General features: G+C 34.1%; 6 protein-coding genes across 6 annotated transcripts; 3 read left to right on the top strand and 3 right to left on the bottom strand.

Moving 5' to 3' along the window:
* Positions 1–759: 759 nt before the first annotated feature.
* Positions 760–5,760, top strand: IML1 (GTPase-activating protein IML1; the record flags this gene model as incomplete). Its single annotated transcript, XM_041552404.1, has 1 exon — positions 760–5,760. One exon carries the CDS (start codon positions 760–762, stop codon positions 5,758–5,760), a length of 5,001 nt encoding a protein of 1,666 aa, XP_041408338.1.
* A 417-nt stretch (positions 5,761–6,177) lies between these two features.
* On the bottom strand, positions 6,178–11,196 carry HIR3 (Hir3p; the record flags this gene model as incomplete). The annotated part of the gene is made up of 1 exon (XM_041552403.1): positions 6,178–11,196. One exon carries the CDS (start codon positions 11,194–11,196, stop codon positions 6,178–6,180), a length of 5,019 nt encoding a protein of 1,672 aa, XP_041408337.1.
* Positions 11,197–11,556: 360 nt separating this feature from the next.
* On the top strand, positions 11,557–12,639 carry IPA1 (putative polyadenylation protein; the record flags this gene model as incomplete). The annotated part of the gene is made up of 1 exon (XM_041552402.1): positions 11,557–12,639. The coding sequence occupies one exon, from the start codon at positions 11,557–11,559 to the stop codon at positions 12,637–12,639; it is 1,083 nt and encodes a 360-aa protein (XP_041408336.1).
* Positions 12,640–13,091: 452 nt separating this feature from the next.
* KABA2_10S00330 (uncharacterized protein) lies at positions 13,092–14,159 on the top strand (the record flags this gene model as incomplete). The annotated part of the gene is made up of 1 exon (XM_041552401.1): positions 13,092–14,159. The coding sequence occupies one exon, from the start codon at positions 13,092–13,094 to the stop codon at positions 14,157–14,159; it is 1,068 nt and encodes a 355-aa protein (XP_041408335.1).
* A 189-nt stretch (positions 14,160–14,348) lies between these two features.
* Positions 14,349–16,631, bottom strand: PMT4 (dolichyl-phosphate-mannose-protein mannosyltransferase; the record flags this gene model as incomplete). Its single annotated transcript, XM_041552400.1, has 1 exon — positions 14,349–16,631. One exon carries the CDS (start codon positions 16,629–16,631, stop codon positions 14,349–14,351), a length of 2,283 nt encoding a protein of 760 aa, XP_041408334.1.
* A 479-nt stretch (positions 16,632–17,110) lies between these two features.
* Positions 17,111–18,425, bottom strand: RPS4A (40S ribosomal protein eS4; the record flags this gene model as incomplete). The annotated part of the gene is made up of 2 exons (XM_041552399.1): positions 17,111–17,882; positions 18,412–18,425. 2 exons carry the CDS (start codon positions 18,423–18,425, stop codon positions 17,111–17,113), a joined length of 786 nt encoding a protein of 261 aa, XP_041408333.1.
* Between the last annotated feature and the right edge of the window lie 112 nt (positions 18,426–18,537).

Below are 18,537 nucleotides of genomic sequence, written 5' to 3'. Positions count from 1 at the left end.
ATTATAGGAGGTAAACATCGACAGAACTTATTACTTATATATATATATATATATTAAGTAGTTATAAGATCGGAATATTTACTTTATAAATGGCTATCTCTTGTCCATGTCTTCGAACTCACACTTCCAATGTACTGTCAAAAGATAAAAGAGTGGGAAGCAAACGATCTGTGTGATTCGTGAGTTGTCCGTTCGTTGATACCCTCAACGTCATGGGTCTCTAAAAGTTGCTCATCGTAGAGTCAATATCGGTAATTGGCGTTGTGATGGTGAAACTCCACAGCAAAAGGATGAGGGCCACACGGCAACACCATCGAAGTTAATTAATGAGTCTTGTCTTGTGCACACGCACGCTATGTCACAAGAAAGTGATGAAGTAATAATCATGTACCAAGAAAATGACAAAACCACGTGATATGTCAACGAAGCAGTTCAGTCACGTGCCCATGGGGCTAACTGTGTGCGAAAAATGAGTCAATCCCACGTGATCTCTTGCCCTATATTTTTTTGGTTGCTTAACCCTATGGCTTCCAATTAGGTCTTTAAATTTTGGTGACGTATTTTTCGATAAGAGACAGGCAGGCCTGTCAAAGCAAAGCAAAGTGAAACAAGAACCAGACAAGGAAGGATTCATCGGTTATTAAAAGTTAAGGGACAGCCCATTGCGATCGATTTCCACAAATATAATAGTGTATTTATATTGAGTTTGTTGTAACATCGATAAAGTTCAGTCATATACTGTAACCCAATTATCCTGCAATGCAAAGTGATACGTTATTTTCGAAACTAAGAGCATCCCGAAAGAAATCTACGAGAAATGATGCAATCAATACAATACAAAGAAATCCTAAAGTGATTAGATCCACCACAAACACCACACATGCAAACAGTATTGCTTTAAATGCAGGGAGTTTGATTGTAGGGTCGAGTCATAACAATATAACACAGGGTTCGAACCTCAAGAGACTTCAAGTATCCCGAGCTGATTTCGAAGAAGTTCCAGCACTCAGTAAAAATTCGCTTGATTCTCCATCACATAAACGCTCCTCTCACGAACTAGAGCTGTACTACCATGAAACAAGAGTCTCTAATGAATTAATTCAATTAGATCTTTCCCAATTTAAGGATATACGGCAAAATGATTTATGTGAATTTAGAACATATAATGGGAAAATCACTAGTGGAGATGATGATTCAACAACTAGTGGAGGATTGAGAAAGAAAATATATTTTATTGCAAAGGACAATTGTCCTTTCGAGAATAAAATTAATGCTGGAACAACCGTAACTCAATTGAACAACACATCTGCAGCTTTAGGAATTACCACTACAACGACTAATACTACCATTACAACGGCATCAGCAAGTATAAAGACAATGCAGACAAATGGAAGTAATATATTCCCAGAATCTCGTGAGACTAACGATATAGATGGTGTTTCTCTCGAGAAACCAGAGCAGCAACATAATATAGGTACAATATCGTTACTCTCGGGACAACTTAAGACTATGATAGATCTCCCTACAAAATCAAAAGTTTGGATTAAGAAAAAAAATAAAAAAAAATATCAGGCTGACTTGATAGAGATAAATTTAAAAGACTGCTTCTTGAATAGAGGTGACATGTGGGCACTTTCATCTCATTTACAAGATACTTGTGTTTTCTCAGACCAAAGACTTACATTTATCGAGGCTATCAGAGGTACGGTGAAAGGTATATATAGAGATGGTCATAAAGTATTATCAGGGTATATTGGTGAATCTACCCGTGTTGTATTCCGTTCAGAGTCTGCAAAGTTGATGTTTTTAATTCAAATTACAGAAGAAATGTGGAATTTTGAAGAAACAGGTGAAAAATTATTTCAAAAAATGGTCAATTCTTTATTTCCAAAAATTTTCAAGAAATGGAAAGCTATAGATACGCATCATTCTATCACAATAGCTTTTGCAATATCGATGGATCTTTCAGATTCTCCATTCACAGATTTAAAACCTGGTGAGAAATTAAAAAACCCAGTGGATCATTTTCGTATTGTTGTTGACCAAGTCAATATCATACATTGGGTACAAATTATGGAAACATTGAAACTTGAATTTTTAAATATTAAAAACAACTTATTAAATATTATGACCGAGAAGGGATATAATATTTTAAAGGGAAGGTTCTCTCCAGTAATTAAATCGAATTTTTTGGAATTAATTAATTTTGCTACGACTGTATTAGTCGACCCTTTTAGACAAGTCGATTTACGTCACACTACGACGCATGTAATGATTATATCACCAGGGTCAGGACTATATGATGTAGATTATGATCTATTGAATTTAACTGGAAAGAAACTATTATCCCTCGAAATGACAATGGATCTAATTTGTCTTTCAAGAGCCCCTCTACACATTGTTCCTTTATTTCGAGCAATAGATTATGAAGAAAAATTGCATTATTGTATACCCAACTGGTTGAGTATATTCTTCTGGAACGATTCATCCAAATCCATCGATGAATGGCACCCACGCTGTAAAATTTATGATTTACAAATGATGGGGTTAACGGATAATGAAATTATGGAACAAGCAGATATACCTTACCTTAGCGCAAATATTAAGAAGGATCACTCGATTAGCACTGTGGTCTCAAATTATGAAAGAAATATATTTAATATTCCAGAATATTCATCCTCACTCCAAGACAAAAATAATATAATTAGACAACAACAGAAAGTTCAAAGTAATAAGTCGACGACACACACACTTAATCAAAGGCAATTATCGAGCAGGCAAAACACATTGGCATGGAGACAACTGACTTTCTCGGAACCAGTGACTGAAGCTGTTCAGACATTTAATGTGGTAGGTGATATGGTAGCTTTAAACGAGACTGCAGAAACAAATAGAGACAATACGAGTACTAAAAGTAGTACACAAGAAACAACATTAGAGCCTATTACTAGTTATAATGATCCATCAAGTACATCCAATTCTGCCGCTATGGATTCATTAAGGGGAATCAGTGGCAAGAGATCAATTAGGGATTTTACAAGGAATCTAATGGTAAAAATCAATAATGGAATTATTAGGACAAAAAATGTGGATAAAACTCAATCAAGATATGATAATCATGTAAATACTAATCCTCAAAATGGAATTGAACCTAAGCCAGCAAGAGTTAATATTAGAGATACAACACCTTATAAAACCACCCCTAATGTGCAATCATCCACATATTCTATTTCAAGACGTAACAGTAGTTCCAAAACAACCCTAAATATTTTCTCACCTCCACAAGAAAATGTTAAGAAATCAGGAGAGCGAGTTTCTACTTCCTCAATGGTTAAGCCTCAGATTGACAATAATAGTCAACAAATCGTGGATCTTATTGGTACCGATATTTCTGAAAATTTAACAGAGGATATAGTCTTAAACTATAAGGATAATGATATAGGATTATACGCTTCAAACCCAGCCATTAATTCGAGACCATTTTCTTTTTTCGACAATAATCCAAAATATGAAAGTAATACATATATATCAAATGAAACCTGGATCGAAATAAAAAATCCCTCCGTTCCTGTGAATTTGGAGATTGCTAATCGTTTATTACCTGTCCGCTGGAGAGATGTTTGGCCTCATTTTGTTGCTAAAAAGTATAGTAAATGGAGATCGTTTACAACTCCAGCAGATTTACCAGTAACAATATCAGCATTCCCAACAAAAGAAGATTTTAAGAATAACTTCTTTTTCAGAAACCATTCAGTCACATTAAATATTGATCAAGAATCGTATAATCAAACTGCACTTGATCTATTGAGGAATATAATATACATGCGTTTGGTCACTGGCTTTCAATTGTGTTCTGGTGAGCAGGTTGAGAAGTTGGAAGAGTTGAGAACTAATTCGGATGATGGAACAGCTGTCGTAAAATACATAGATAACAAAGAATGGGAGGACATCAAGGTTTATTTAATTATTGACTCTGAAATTCACCGAATATCTTGTAGTCAGAATGGGACGATAGATGTACAGAGATATCTAAGGAAAAATAATAGTGACCTGTTCGATCAAGTTCCTAGTTATCTTCCTCTTATTAAGACTCGATACGAAACTGTCTATAGAGACTCTATGATAGACCCAATTCATGTGAAGAGACCGTCGTTGAACTGGAACCAAATCGATCAGGTCATAGCGGGCTACGGTGATTATGTTTTGGACCGATCTTGGCATGGGTTTAGATCCAAATTTGTTGTTTTACCATCTGAAGCTACGCCAAATAATTTTTCGATAATTGTAAACGGCAAGAACGAAGTACTTTCAGTAGAGGAGCTCAGGTTAGAGGGACTACGTCGTTTAATTAATTCTATTACAAAGTGCAAATTAAGAAGTGACAAGGAGAAAAGAATGAAAAAATCAAAGAAAGATGAACTACAACCAGATGTAATATTTTATACTGGGTCGCTTCTAAACTTTATTGATGAGCACCAAGAGTCATTAAATAATGTCAATAAAAATACAATTGATTCCCTTTTTAATGACGACAAAATTTTACTGGACAAGAATACGGAACTATTTAAGTTAGCACACGAATTACAGCTTGGAAGAGATAAATTAATGTTAGTCAATAGAAAATGGCATTGGAAAAGACATTTAAATTGTTTTGTTGGTTCAGAAATGGTGTCTTGGTTAGTTCGAAATCTCTCTGATATCTTCACTAGGGACGATGCCGTGGTATTTGGACAGACATTAATGGACGAAGGATTATTCCACCATGTCCTGAATAAGCATAGTTTCCTTGACGGTCACTATTTTTATCAGTTTAAACCCGAATATAAGATTAATTCACAAACACTAGATGGAATAAACTCCCATCATTCTATTTCAGAAATATCTAAATTTCCAGAGTCGGAGTATATTTCTAAAGCCGAAGATATAAATCACCTTTCTCATATCGATTCTAAGGACTCAGATTCAACGAATTGCGGTGATTCAACTAATAAAGGTACAAAGAATGGGTCAACTAAACCAATGGTTACACTAAGTAGTTCGATTCAGATTGATGTCGATTCATTGAACAGATCTTATAAACAAGAAGTTTGTACAGTTCACTATGACAGAGTTCATAACCCAGATCACTGCTTTCATATCAGGTTAGAATGGATGACTACGACCCCAAAATTGATTGACGATTTACTCGGGAATTGGTCCAGAATTTGTGAACGTTATGGTCTTAAGCTAATTGAGCTTCCTTGGGAAGAATTATGTTCTCTCCCAAGTATGAATCCATTTCACTCGTTTGCTCAGATAACACTTGCCATCAATCCGTGGGAAGACCCGGAGTTCTACGATAAAGAACTTTTTTCTTCGAACAAATTCTATTATCACATTTGTTTACTTAAATTAGCCGGGTTCCTCCTGGATAATAGGGCATCTAAATTCCTACAAGAAGGAGAAATTAACTTTGACATAAATTATTCGTGGGGCAAACCTCAGTTTAAATATGCCCAATATATTCACAATAGTGGAGCCTATATTGCTGAAATTAGAGAAAACGGTGAGTTCTTTCTTGCACCAAATAATATTCATATTTCAAGGGTAACACCTGGAAATATTAAGGGCAAGTATCATTCCTCCTCGAGAACCACATTCAATTCCCAAACTTTAGTTATGGAGTTTAAAGAGAAATGGTCAGATTACAATCAATTACACCCGATTTTTGAACAAATAAAAAAAAAATGGATAGAGACTGGGAATGTAGACGAATTCTGAAAACCCCTTGTCTTGTAAAGATTTATATACTAATCTGGGAGGCTTTTAAAATGATAACATATTTATTGTCTTTTACTATTTGAATACATAGAAAGTAAAATAGGATTATTTCCCCAAATTTAACATATATATCATGTCCAAAACAATTAGTTTTCACTGATTTTCTTCCCTATGTAACTCTATAGATTTATTCATTCTAATAGGTTTGTATTACGAATAGTTTGCAAAGTTTCCTCTTTAAATAAAAACCTTAAAAATGAGGTTAGTCGAAAGTATGGTCTATAATTTTAAATCTTGCGTAGGACAAAAATAAATCAAAATCCGCGATTATTATGTGTATTGCTATCATTTGCCAAAAACTTGTTCATCTAGGAATTTGCAATATATGGCAAAATGTTTGTTTGATTTTAGTCATATTTAAGGGAATTTATCAACCAAACTTCTTATTCTATCGAATGCTTCCTTCTTACTGATTCTCTTCTTAACACCGTTCTGCTTAGGGCTAGTTGGCATTTTGTTATCAGCTTTAATCACAAGTTCGGTTTTCTCTGGAACTTGAACTCCAGATTCTGATATATCCCTCTGAACGATATGAAATTCAGTTTTTTTATCCATCTCTCCTTGAAGTTTAGGTAAATAAAAACATTTAAAATAAATCGATAGGCATGCATTGTCAAATGCTATACCATTATTCCCTTTTTTTAATTGAAACGCATAACGTAGCCCATCTATGTATTCTTCTGTGTAATCTTTTACATTGAATTCCTCAAAAAGAGCCTTGCTTACCTTGAGGAATGTCTGATAACTGAGCTGTAAAAATAGGGTTTCAATATATTTCTTGTCGCAAATCTCCAGTTTTTTTTCAATGCACATGTTATAGTTTCTAATGGAAGACTCAATCGCATCGTTGACATATGCTATACCTGAACCAAACCTTCTTAATTTTTTGATAATTATAGCAATGTCATTGAAATTCTTTTGTTCCAAGCAAAGTTTGATATAAAAAATAACGTATTCATATGCATACACGAAGTGTTTTCCGGGTCTTTCAAAATCAGGTTTCCAAATATTTATTAGGTTTTTAGAATTCTTGATAGAAACCATGTTTTCCATCTCTATTAAGGCCATTTCTGTATCCTGAAATTCCTCGTAGAGGATCTTCGCAATTCGGAACTGAGGCCGATGTTGTAACTTCTTTTTATCTTCTGAAAGTATGTGCCTTAATAGGGTAATTACTTTCTGATAAAATTGCTTCTTACTACCTTCAGGATCTCCACTATTTTGGGATATCCAGAAATCATCATCTTGTCCTAAAAATTCACTATCTTTAGAAATCATACCAAGAGCGTCAAGTGAGGAGACTAATCCTAGCGACACCATTTTATAACAAATATTAATCAAGTAAAAATGTGGTTCAATAATGATATCTTTACTTCTAGAAGACATTTTCGTTGAAGTTATTGTCGATTTTAATATATAATCATAAGCCTGTTTATAATAAACTTTTTTGTTTATCTTAAATAACATCTTACTGAGGTTATAGTCGGTCCACCAAGTAGGCCTATGAGAAGCTACCAAGTAATGATTTGCTTTCATGAAACAAAGAACTATAGCTTGCTCTATGTTAAAATTCGAAATTGTTGTGTATTTATCTGTTTTAGACTCAGTAACATTTCTATCTTCTGATAATTCTAATATTTTGTTTGAGTAATTCCATGAAAATGAGAGCTTATCCATCGGTTTATAATATGCACTGATTAGTTCATTGCCAAGTGCCTCGAAAGTTTGGCCTACAACTATAGCGTCATCTTGTAAAGGGTTATCCATCTCAAAATACAATGATAAGGCCATTATGTAACATAGGATAGCCTTCCTTTGGGTATCTGCCGTAGCACGCTTCTTTTCAATGACTGATATTTTGTCAGATGTCCAGATTAAATCATCTTCGACAATATATGAGAAGCAAGTGCCAAGCAGGTACCAGCTCTCAAATCTTTTGGTGTTGTATAAAATATCGTTTCGTAAGGTCCTTCTTATTGAATCCAATTCAGATGGTCTAGCTTGCATTGCTTTCTTTTTAATCTTGTAAAGGTTCATTGTCTGGATACTGGCAACATAAAATATCCCGGCGTCCATACCGTTCTGAAGATCGTCATTTGGTGTCGTTAAAGTCAGCAATGATGCTCCGTTCAAGGCCTGTTTTAGTAATGATATAGTAATGGGTTTACTCAAGAAGTTGTTAAACAAATATTCATTACGGGCTAGAAGATGATTATCGGAAACAATAGGATCTCCTACTGTTTCAATAATATTATCTAGGATTTGTTTTATCGAAGATTTATTGTTAGGTGTTAGGAGCGGATTTGAATTTTTATACTGATACCTCATTAGATATATACCTAAAGGTAAAGCATTCTCTTTGTTCATTTTAGTAGTTTTGGTTTCGTGTTGTTCAGTGTTACCGCTTTCATAGTTAAGTAAATAATGATAGCGACACCACAAGACTTGCTTAAATGAATCATAGGACCCATTTATTGCCCATCTGCATAATAGGTTTTCGGATAGTAATAGAAAGAACCCATTGGCAGCATCACAAAATGACACGGTTCCGAAAAAGGAATGCAGTAATGATATGTACTTAACAGTGAATTCCTTGTATTCTATGATTTTTTGTGCATAGCTCTCCCAACAAAAAAGATAAACAAGGATACTTCCCATTGACACCAAATAATCTTTGACAAGAGCGTAAGATTTAATAGCCCTATGAGAGAAAGGGGTTAAATTAGGATCGTTCAAAGATATTGTCTCATAATATACTATCGAATATAGTACAAAAAAGATATCGTAGATGTCCTGGACAACATCATGTTCGATGGATAATTTCGGTTCATCCCACTTGTTATTTTTTAAGTATTCCAACATTTTTAACGAAGTAGATCCCGCTGCTGAAAGAATAAATAGTAGCTTGCGTACGCGAGTTTCGGATAAGGAGATAGATTGTTGACTGGAGGATATTCCTATCCTCAATAGGTGGATGTAATTAAAATAAACTCTTAAAGACGCATCAACATCATTCAGGTTACAGTAATATAAAAACAATACTTCCCATAGCTTAGCCTTCAAATTAAATGGGGATTCAGATATAAAGTTAACCATTTCTTTATCTAAGTCATTACTTGTGGAGTTATCAGTAGGGTACAAACTCTTTACCAGTATATTTTCTAAAAGTTTCATATGTTCTAAATTTTCTTTCTCGATATCTTCTTCATTAACAAAATCATTCTCGTGTGACTCAATCAATGAAATATTTCGAATTATATTTATTTTACTCAATTGAGATCTGACAGAATTTTTCGATAATGTTGGGATATGTTTGTAGTTCGGATAATTTATTTGAGTCGGATTTTCGATCTTCTTGATAATTGAAGACAGAGATTCCAATGAATGAAGTAACAGCTTGCTTGTAATCTCATTAGTCATTTGAATGTAGCAATACCTAATCCACTCCAACTGAAGGTTATTATGTATATATTTTCCGGTGCTATCTTTATATTCTAAAAGCAAGAACCATCTATTTATTTTACGTTCCAGTTTATTTCGTTGTGATCTTAAGTCGTTCATTTTATTACTTTGGGCCTTGGTTATTTGCATTTCTTCACATATATCACCAAGAAAATTCACTAAAATTTCTAAAATAGACAGTCCAAAATACCAATATTTATCTTTATTGTAAATGAGGAACTCATACAAATTCCGTTCAATGCCAAGTATAAGTATAACGATAGCTTTAAATAATTCATCGCACCACATAAATTTTGTTACGAATCTTTCGCCATTGTTATTGCAAAGGAGATATTGTAATAAAGAAAATCTTGCCTCATGAAAATGCGGTTTTGCAGCGTTAATTGCCTCAATAAATTTGTTTAGATCATTTGAAACAAGTTCTTCAGTAACGTCGCAGATATCATTCTTCTCTTCCAGTATATTAGTCTTTAGCAGCACATTTAATTGAAGTATCTCATCCCTGTTAGCGGATACATGTGCTGTTTTCCTTCGAGGTGGCTCTCCCCTTGTAAAGATATCAGTGTATGTACTATTCCAATGGTCAAGACATTGTAATAAATCATGATACCATATAAATTTTTGGTTGGTTGCCTCACTTTCTTTCGATAGATCAGATACCTGAAATGGTACCTTATATGATAGTTCCGATATTATCCTGCCATATTCATCTAAAAACTTTTCATGAGCCTCTAATGAAAGATAGGTTTTATCACCACCAATAGAAGTATCTTTTTCTTTAAATCTTTTACTTGCTCTTTGTACTATTCGAGCAGCAGCAGTATCCCCTTCAGCTGGTCGTTTGAGTCCTTTTTTGGTATCGTCTGAGTGATCTACATTTTTTTCTTTATCATGAGCTACAGCTTGTGTATCAGTGGCAGATTTGTTGTCTGTTGCAATTGCACTCTGTATAGTTGTAGTGAACACTGTATTGTCGTTTATATTTTCTATTCCCATTTGTTCCTTGAGCATGATCCCAGGTTTTACAATAAATTCAATGGCCTCTATTGGCTCCTCTAGTTCATTATATGGATCAGAATTTCTTCCTAACAAATTTGAAGTTTTAGAATAGGGTAGCAAAGATGATAAAGAAGAGACCACATTTTCCCAATTCAATTCATTGATATCTATGGCAAACGTATCTAGTGATTTCATTAAATCTTCATCTTCAGTTTTCATCTTCTCAATTTTTCCAAGAATTGGGTTCAATTTCAGTACATTCGAATCCTCAGTTATATTTTCTGTATATGATTTTGTAGGTAAATTTGCTAGGATGAATTCCAATGTGTTGTCTTCCTTAAAAGTTGTTAATAGAGAACAATATTGATTAACTAGCATTTCCATCTGAGGTAGTAGTGTTTTCCTTCGTCTCCCTGTCAATAATAGTTGGTTGTCATCTTTAGATAATTCACATTCTAATATCAATCTCTCTAGTCTCTTTGATTTGAAACCACGAAACAATTGGACTAACAAATTTGTGACAGCAATGTCAGGATCATCATGTTGAATTGCCTCTATCAAATTCTCTACTACTTTTAAGATGTTGTTAACGACATCTGAGGAATCTATCGAAGCATGGTTTTCCAATATGTAAGTATAATAATACATGCCCCTGTTTCTATATGTGAGATACCTTAAACGATCGAGTAATGGAGAAGAATATCTATAAACACCCCATTTATCAGGAACTATGACATCTAGCTGGAACAGTTCTTCAAATTTTTCGTTTGATCCGTTGAACTTCTTCTCGTTAAGTAATACTAGCGCTTCTTCATATATCTTGAACCCTTCCTGGATTTGTAACTCCCTTGTATGTTCTTCTGCTTCTACCTCGTCATCCTGGGGCGCCAAATTGATAGCATTAAAACTCGACATTATTGTATAAGGGTACGGTGGTCACAGGTGACTTTTCTTTATAGAATGTTAATTGACTGCCGTTATAGAAGATTACTTCTTTCGGTAGTTTCAATATGCAAAATATATATTTACGTATGTGCAAGTTTCGTTTATTGTTTTGGTTTTATGTATTAGAAGTTTTCGCGATATCTCTGCCTGTCTCGCTTACATTTGAAAACAAATCATAAAATGAATGAGATGAGCTCACTCTCAAGATCAAGTATTTCAAACTATAATGTTAGAAAATAGAAGGGAATTAGTATTCTTTAGTATATGTGGTTATATTAAGACTTCAGATAAGTGGAAATATTAGGGTTCCTAAGCTTATATTAGTTAATAATGAAGAGTTTTGTGGAGTTTCTCTCAAGAATTGGATGTATTTTAGTGATCATTGAAGATGTGCAAGAGGTAAGATTGCTTGAAGTGGATGAAGAAACTATATCTATAGAGTTTCAAAACATGGAAAGTGAGGTTATATATACTATGAAAATGTTATTACCAGGGAATTTCACAATTTCTGATAGAAATGTGTCATTTAAATCAATTGAACAGAATGTTTTCCAACTCCGATTGAAAGCAAAATGTAATGACATTGTACCATCGTCAGGATTTGATAATGAAATCCAGGAGAAATGGTGTAAAAGAGGGTTGTCCCAGTTAGGCCATTTTACCTTCAATTGTATAAATTGTAATAATAGGATAATTTCTATGGAAAATTTTACAAGATTGAATGATATGCCTTCTGAACATTGGGAAGAATTAATGGATTATTGGCATTGCCATAAACCCTCAATAAACGATGCAAATGAATTGGGTACCAGCCTCTATTCTAGAAAATTTAAACATACGTTAAGACCGATAAAAACAGAGTTATTATTTGGAGGTTCGAATATTCTTTGCCTACCTGAATCACTTGAGTTAGAAACCACAATAAACGATAAAGAAATATGTTGTAAAGGATGTGGTAATGAATTAGGGGAAAGGACAAAGGACAATCTTTTCAAAATATACAAATGGAATCTAAAATTATACAAGAATAATGAAGAATATGAGACCTTTGACCCAATTGACGACATATTGATGTCATTACTAAATTTTGCAAAAGAACAATCTGGTAGGTACATTTCAATATCTTACAAAGAAACAAGACTGTTACTCTGGTTATTTAATACAGGATTACATATTACTACATCAGAGAGCCATACACTGAAAGATGCAAATAAGATCCTATACACCACAGATAATGAATTGATAAATGCGACGATACAAAACCATAATATTGAAGAAATAACGGTGCAATCATCACCTTTTCAAGGGTGTATCTCCGAGCTTCGACAAAGTAATGAGGCACTACCTATATCGTTACAAAAATTTGGTAAGTGGTCCGTGGGCTACTTGGAACTATATAATCATTCCAACTAAAAGCAAACTTGGCCTAACATAATATTGCTGTTACCATACGAACACTTACGTCATTGGTCGACTCTATAGGCCTCTCTTTCTCTCTCGCATTCCTTCTCTGTGCTCCTATTGATAATGGAATAAGGCCGATTGATCGCCCTCCCGCTACAAATCTGGGATGACCCATACACATTGAAGCATTCTGCTTGTACTTGACATCAGAAGTGGCCATTTGAAAACAAAACACGACCAAGAGTGGTAAAAATGTGGTGGTTAGGGGCTCAAACTAATAGTCTCATATATATGATCTCAATATATATATATATACATATATTGTTTGAACTTAATTGATGAAGAGCTTATAACAGTTTCGAGTATCTAAAGAAATTAAATGTTCAAGGCTCGCTTCTGCGTCATTTTTTTAGATATAAATTTCAACATTTGATAATCAGACATTTCAATACACTACATAAATGAAACAAGCAAAGGGAGAAGAGTTGACGGATATGGTCGTTACAGTTACTGACGTTAATCAGAAACAGACTCTCGTGAGAACTGAGGATGATGAGAAGTTTTCTTTTTCATTTCAAGAGATAATTGATAGAGTGGATAAACTACCTCTCAATTATAATGATATTCCAGAATTCCAAGAGAACATGTTTTATTTAATGACTCATGACAATATAAAGATCGGTTTTGTTTGTAGATTTATCCTAAATGAAATGACTCAGCATTGTGAGAAGCTCGTAGCAGTTACATTTGATGTAGACTCTAGTAAGCGTACGATCAGGTTCAAGTCAAATGACTTCAATACAAGAAACGAACAAATAGATCAAATTTCTACTATACTTAGAGAACATTCAAATATCGAGGATTTGAAAGGGTGGAGAAATGAAAAGTATGCCGTTTGGTGTCCAGAAAAGAAGCCTTATGTTCTAATAGAAAGAGCAATGGCTGGTCCCATGGGGATACTTACATACGGTGTTCATATAAATGGTTACTTTTTTGATTCTAAGACTAAAGAAATACGTTTTTGGATCCCTAGAAGATCTGCCACTAAACCAACTTGGCCATATATGTTAGATAATATGGTTGCAGGTGGTATTGGTTTCCCATATGGAATCCACGAGACCGTCATTAAGGAATCTTTAGAAGAAGCAAATTTACCACAAGATATTATAAATGCGTCAATCTCTAATGCTGGTGTTGTATCTTACTTATTCTATCAAGGTAATTCCAAAGTTGATAAGTTCAATAGCCAGAAGAGTTATATTGTAGGGGAAATTGAGTATATTTATGATATGAAATTGAATGAAGATACCATTCCAAGACCAAACGATGGCGAAGTAGATAGTTTTAATGTGTTGTCTTTACAAGAAGTTATGACGGCACTTCAAAATGCAGAATTTAAACCAAATTGTGCATTGGTGATGGTAGACTTCTTAATAAGACATGGTTTTATCACAACCGAAAACGAGCCAAACTATTTGGAAATAGTTAACAGAATTCATAGAACATTACCATTCCCAACTAGAAATTAGCCTTTCAGATTTTACCATTATTTTTATAGAGTATTACTTTTTATCCACTCACATATATATTCTTGTCGTGATTATCTTTTTTTACTCATCCATAAATACATTTATACAAATATTAATAAAATTCATTATCAAAAAATAATAGTTTAATCACTATATATGTATGTATGTTTTAAATACTCATATTTTGACTTATTTAGCAAAGTTCAGTTTGATATCAAACCATTGCCTATTCGCAACTTCTTCTGCTGGAATCTCATCACCATAAACTAGAGGAGAGAAGTATATGAAGAATAGAATCAAACATACAGAGATATTCAGGAAGAATGCGGCAAGAATCTTTGTCTTGACCTTGGATTCCTTCTCATAAACTGCACCTGGTAATTCTTCATCCTTGTCGGTACTAATAGAGTTACATTCGCTAAAGATGGTTTCCCATAAGGCGGCTGTGAACATAGCTGCAATCAAATGAGCTGGTAGATAATGATGTAAGAACTTTTGACGGGCCATTAAGAAGAATGGAAAATAATGGCAAGCCCAGCCGACGAAAAAATAAGCTAGTGGACCGTATAACTTTTCTCTAGTTAACTTATTTAATGCGAAATAACTACGTTGTCTGGTAATTAGGTCGGTTAGGACGATACCTAAGTAAATTGATAACGAAATCATTTCGAACCAGAAACCGACAATGTTACCTGTGAAAAAGATTTGTCTTCTTTCAGAGTCCTTTGTCCAGAATGAAACACCACTCAAACTACCTGGCCAGGCTTGTGGTTGAGATGCAAATGGATGTTCAGAAGATAATTTATTGTTTTGTTCAAACATAGACTTTTGTAATTCTAACCATTTCTTAAAGAATGGAAGCTTCTTGACCACCTTTGGGACGTATGTCATTCTTGATTCATCCAAATTAGTTATATTAGCAATAATCCAGTTATTTTCGGTGTCTGTTAGTTTTTTGTTACCATTAACTTCTTGTTGTTCAAACCCCCATTCTGGAAGATATTCATCATTGTGAGTCCATATAGCCACAGATGTATCGACATGGAAAATACGGAAGGATACAGTTTGACTCTTTAGAATGTGGCCTGCATCATTCTTTTTGATAGGTTGGAATGAGAATAATGTCTTTTTATAATCGTCACCATTTGCTACTTCTTCACTGACGGTGGTAATTTCCTCATTTGTTGGAAACAAAGGAGATGCAACATCATGAGCCAATAACCATGTGTTGGTAGCAACATGTCTTAATCTAATAACATCATCTAACAGAACTGGTTGACCTAATCTTTCAGATAGTTCTTTGGTTGGGATAATTTCCCACTCATTGTTAATATCTTCGTGAGAATAGCCTGTAACTTGTTGACCTTGAGAGGATATACGACCATCCTCGTAACGCATTGGATAGTTAGCTAGGTGGGAATGCAAGAATGCATCAGTGTCACCGTGTTTCATGGTGATTATATCGAAATAGTTTACGTCTCTTGAGTTAATAGTAGCTGGAGAATCGGCCAAAGTTTCTTGGAATTCCGCAGACATGAAACCATCACCTGGACCTGATGTGTTTAAAACGGCAAAATGAACCCAGAACCAAAACAAATAAACAACAAATGGAATTAAGATTAAACCATTCAATCTTCTACTGATGTGTCTCATAAATTGGGTCAAAGTTAAGTTTGAACGGATATCCAATAATTGCCATAGGTTAGCGACAACAGCAATACCAATGGCAGCATAGGTCATCACACCAATATATTTAGTAGAGATAACAAAAGATAGAGATAGACCAGTTAGATATAGCCAGATATACCATTGAAGTGAGAAAGGTTTCTTTAATTGCTCTTTATAAAAGCGAACGTAAGTGTAAATACTTGCGGCAACAGCAATTAACAGAATAGCATCAAGTAAAATCAATCTTGTTTCAATGACGTGAGCATTATCCACTGCTACTAATAGTGCACCAAATGCACATGTAATAGCCTTAAAATTTAACTCCTTCAAAGTGTTAAACATAATTGGGACAGTCAAAGTACCGAGGATAGCATTGAAAGAACGATAAGCCAAGTATGGTGCAGGATGAGTTTCATAACTCATACCGATGTTTTCGAACTTGAAAGAACCATCATAGCCAACTAACCAACCAACAAACGCGATCATCATCTTGGCAAAAGGTGGGTGGACATCAAAAAAGAAAGTTCTCTCTAAATAATAAGAGGCAAACTTACCAAAATGAACTTCATCAAAGACAACTTCCTTAGGATACCAAATTTTGTAGAATCTTACAGCAAATGCAATCGTTGTGACAATCATTAGCCATAGCCCGTATTGGGCTTCACTATCAGGTTTCTGCTTCAAAAGCCATTTTTCGGCGAATTGTTCCAAATGGTTATCACCTTTCGTGTATTTGTTTTCAGGTTCGTCAACATCGACATCACGACGTTTCGTCTTTCCGACGTTCTTCCTTGTAGAAGCCATAATTGGACTATCTTGATATTATTTCAATTTTTTTCTTCAATTTTTACTCTCTAGTCAAAGTAGATAAGCCAACATATGAAGAGATTTTGCATAATATATAGTTGTGTATTGTTCTGTTTACTTTAATTGAACGTGTTCAATTCTGATCATATAAAATATTATTCGGGTTGACTCTCGGTGCAACCGCGAAAACCTCTCACGTTGAAATTTTTCAGTACTTAGTATTATCTTATTTGACATATAAAATTAGTTTTGATTCAACAAAGAACAATTACCTGTTGTTTTAGGATGGGTGAAGATACTTCCGTATATTTTGTGCTTTAAATATTATATATGTATAATTATACAATTATTATTATTTTTAAATTTGGTTTCCTTTAAAACATTGTAAGGGAATATGTGGGATAAAACTAAACGAGGAAAGAAAGAAAAATGAATGACTAAAACCAGTTATTCAACAAGAAAACGTAGTTTCTTGCTTATAAACCAGATTGAGCTCTTCTTCTGTCACGTTCTTCGGCAATAGTTAGTTTGATACCCCTACCCTTTGGTAGGGAAATGTATGGCTTACCTTGTTCACCAATGATGAAAACATTGTTTAATCTGGTGACGAAAGTGTTGTCTAGAGAATCTTTGATGTGGACTAAATCGAAACCACCATCGTGTCTTTCCTTGTGGACAATAGTACCAATTCTACCCATGTTACGACCACCGGTAACATAAACTAGCTTACCAGCATCGAACTTGATGAAGTCAGTGATCTTACCAGTAGCAAGGTCGATCTTGACAGTGTCGTTAACCTTGATAGCTGGATCTGGGTATCTGATAGTTCTACCGTCGTGAGTAACAACGTATGGAACACCCTTCTTACCTAGTTGAACCTTCTTGACCTTACCTAGCTTGTAGGAAGCTTCTTCGTCAGTAATTCTGTGGACAGCGAATCTACCCTTGACGTCGTAAACTAATCTGAAGTTTTCGTTGGTGGCATCTAGAGTGATGACATCCATGAAACCAGCTGGGTAAGTAGCATCGGTTCTGACCTTACCATCAACCTTAACATGACGTTGCATCATGATAGCCTTGACTTCACGGCCGTTTAAAGCATACTTTAATCTGTTTCTTAAGAAAACAATCAAAGGTAGGGATTCACCTAGCTTGTGTGGACCAGCAGATGGTCTTGGAGCATAACAACCAGATAGTTTGTCTAATAACCAATGGTGTGGAGCTGCTAGTCTCTTTAGATGCTTCTTTCTATTTAAAATATGATATGCAACAACAGGGTATTAAATAAAAAATAATAATGTTGGTCGTTGCAAATAATAATGTTAGTATTAAAGAACAATTTTAATCATTCTGGAACGATATTGGTTCAAAAGGATATGTAGATTTTTCTAATAACGATTATTTCTCTTTCTTGTATGTGTATATGAATGATATGGGATGAAAAATTAGGTATTAACTAAAAACATTTTCCTAAATTTTCTTCATGGAAAAACTTATATTGCTTTCTTTATACTGTAACAATTGATAACTCATTTAAAAATTCTCTCATTTATATTCTTTAAGATTGTATTAAGAACTTCCATATAGCATCTTTAATTCAAAACTCCATAATGATATGTCCAAAATTTGTATATATATTGTTTTTCAATTTCATATTATCTCTTCTTAGTTCTCAACACTACTTTATTTTGAAATATCAATATCTTATCTCTCCATATTGGTTCCATCTCGATATCCTCCTCTTTCCAAATATCTAACTTAGTATCTTTAAACATACGGTCCTCTAGCCATCTTGTCAATAAATGATTCAATATACTGTTTGTCGGTTTCCTTTTAAGTTATACAAAAACAGTCTAAAATTTACTATTGTAACTACTAATATATCAATTTGTATATAGCTATA

Source organism: Maudiozyma barnettii (genome assembly GCF_903064755.1).
Source record: "Maudiozyma barnettii strain CLIB 1767 genome assembly, contig: KABA2_10, whole genome shotgun sequence".
NCBI classification, from domain to species: Eukaryota; Fungi; Ascomycota; class Saccharomycetes; order Saccharomycetales; family Saccharomycetaceae; genus Maudiozyma; species Maudiozyma barnettii.
The sequence above is the reverse complement of the archived record's forward strand: the minus strand, read 5'-3'. Positions and strand labels throughout refer to the sequence as shown.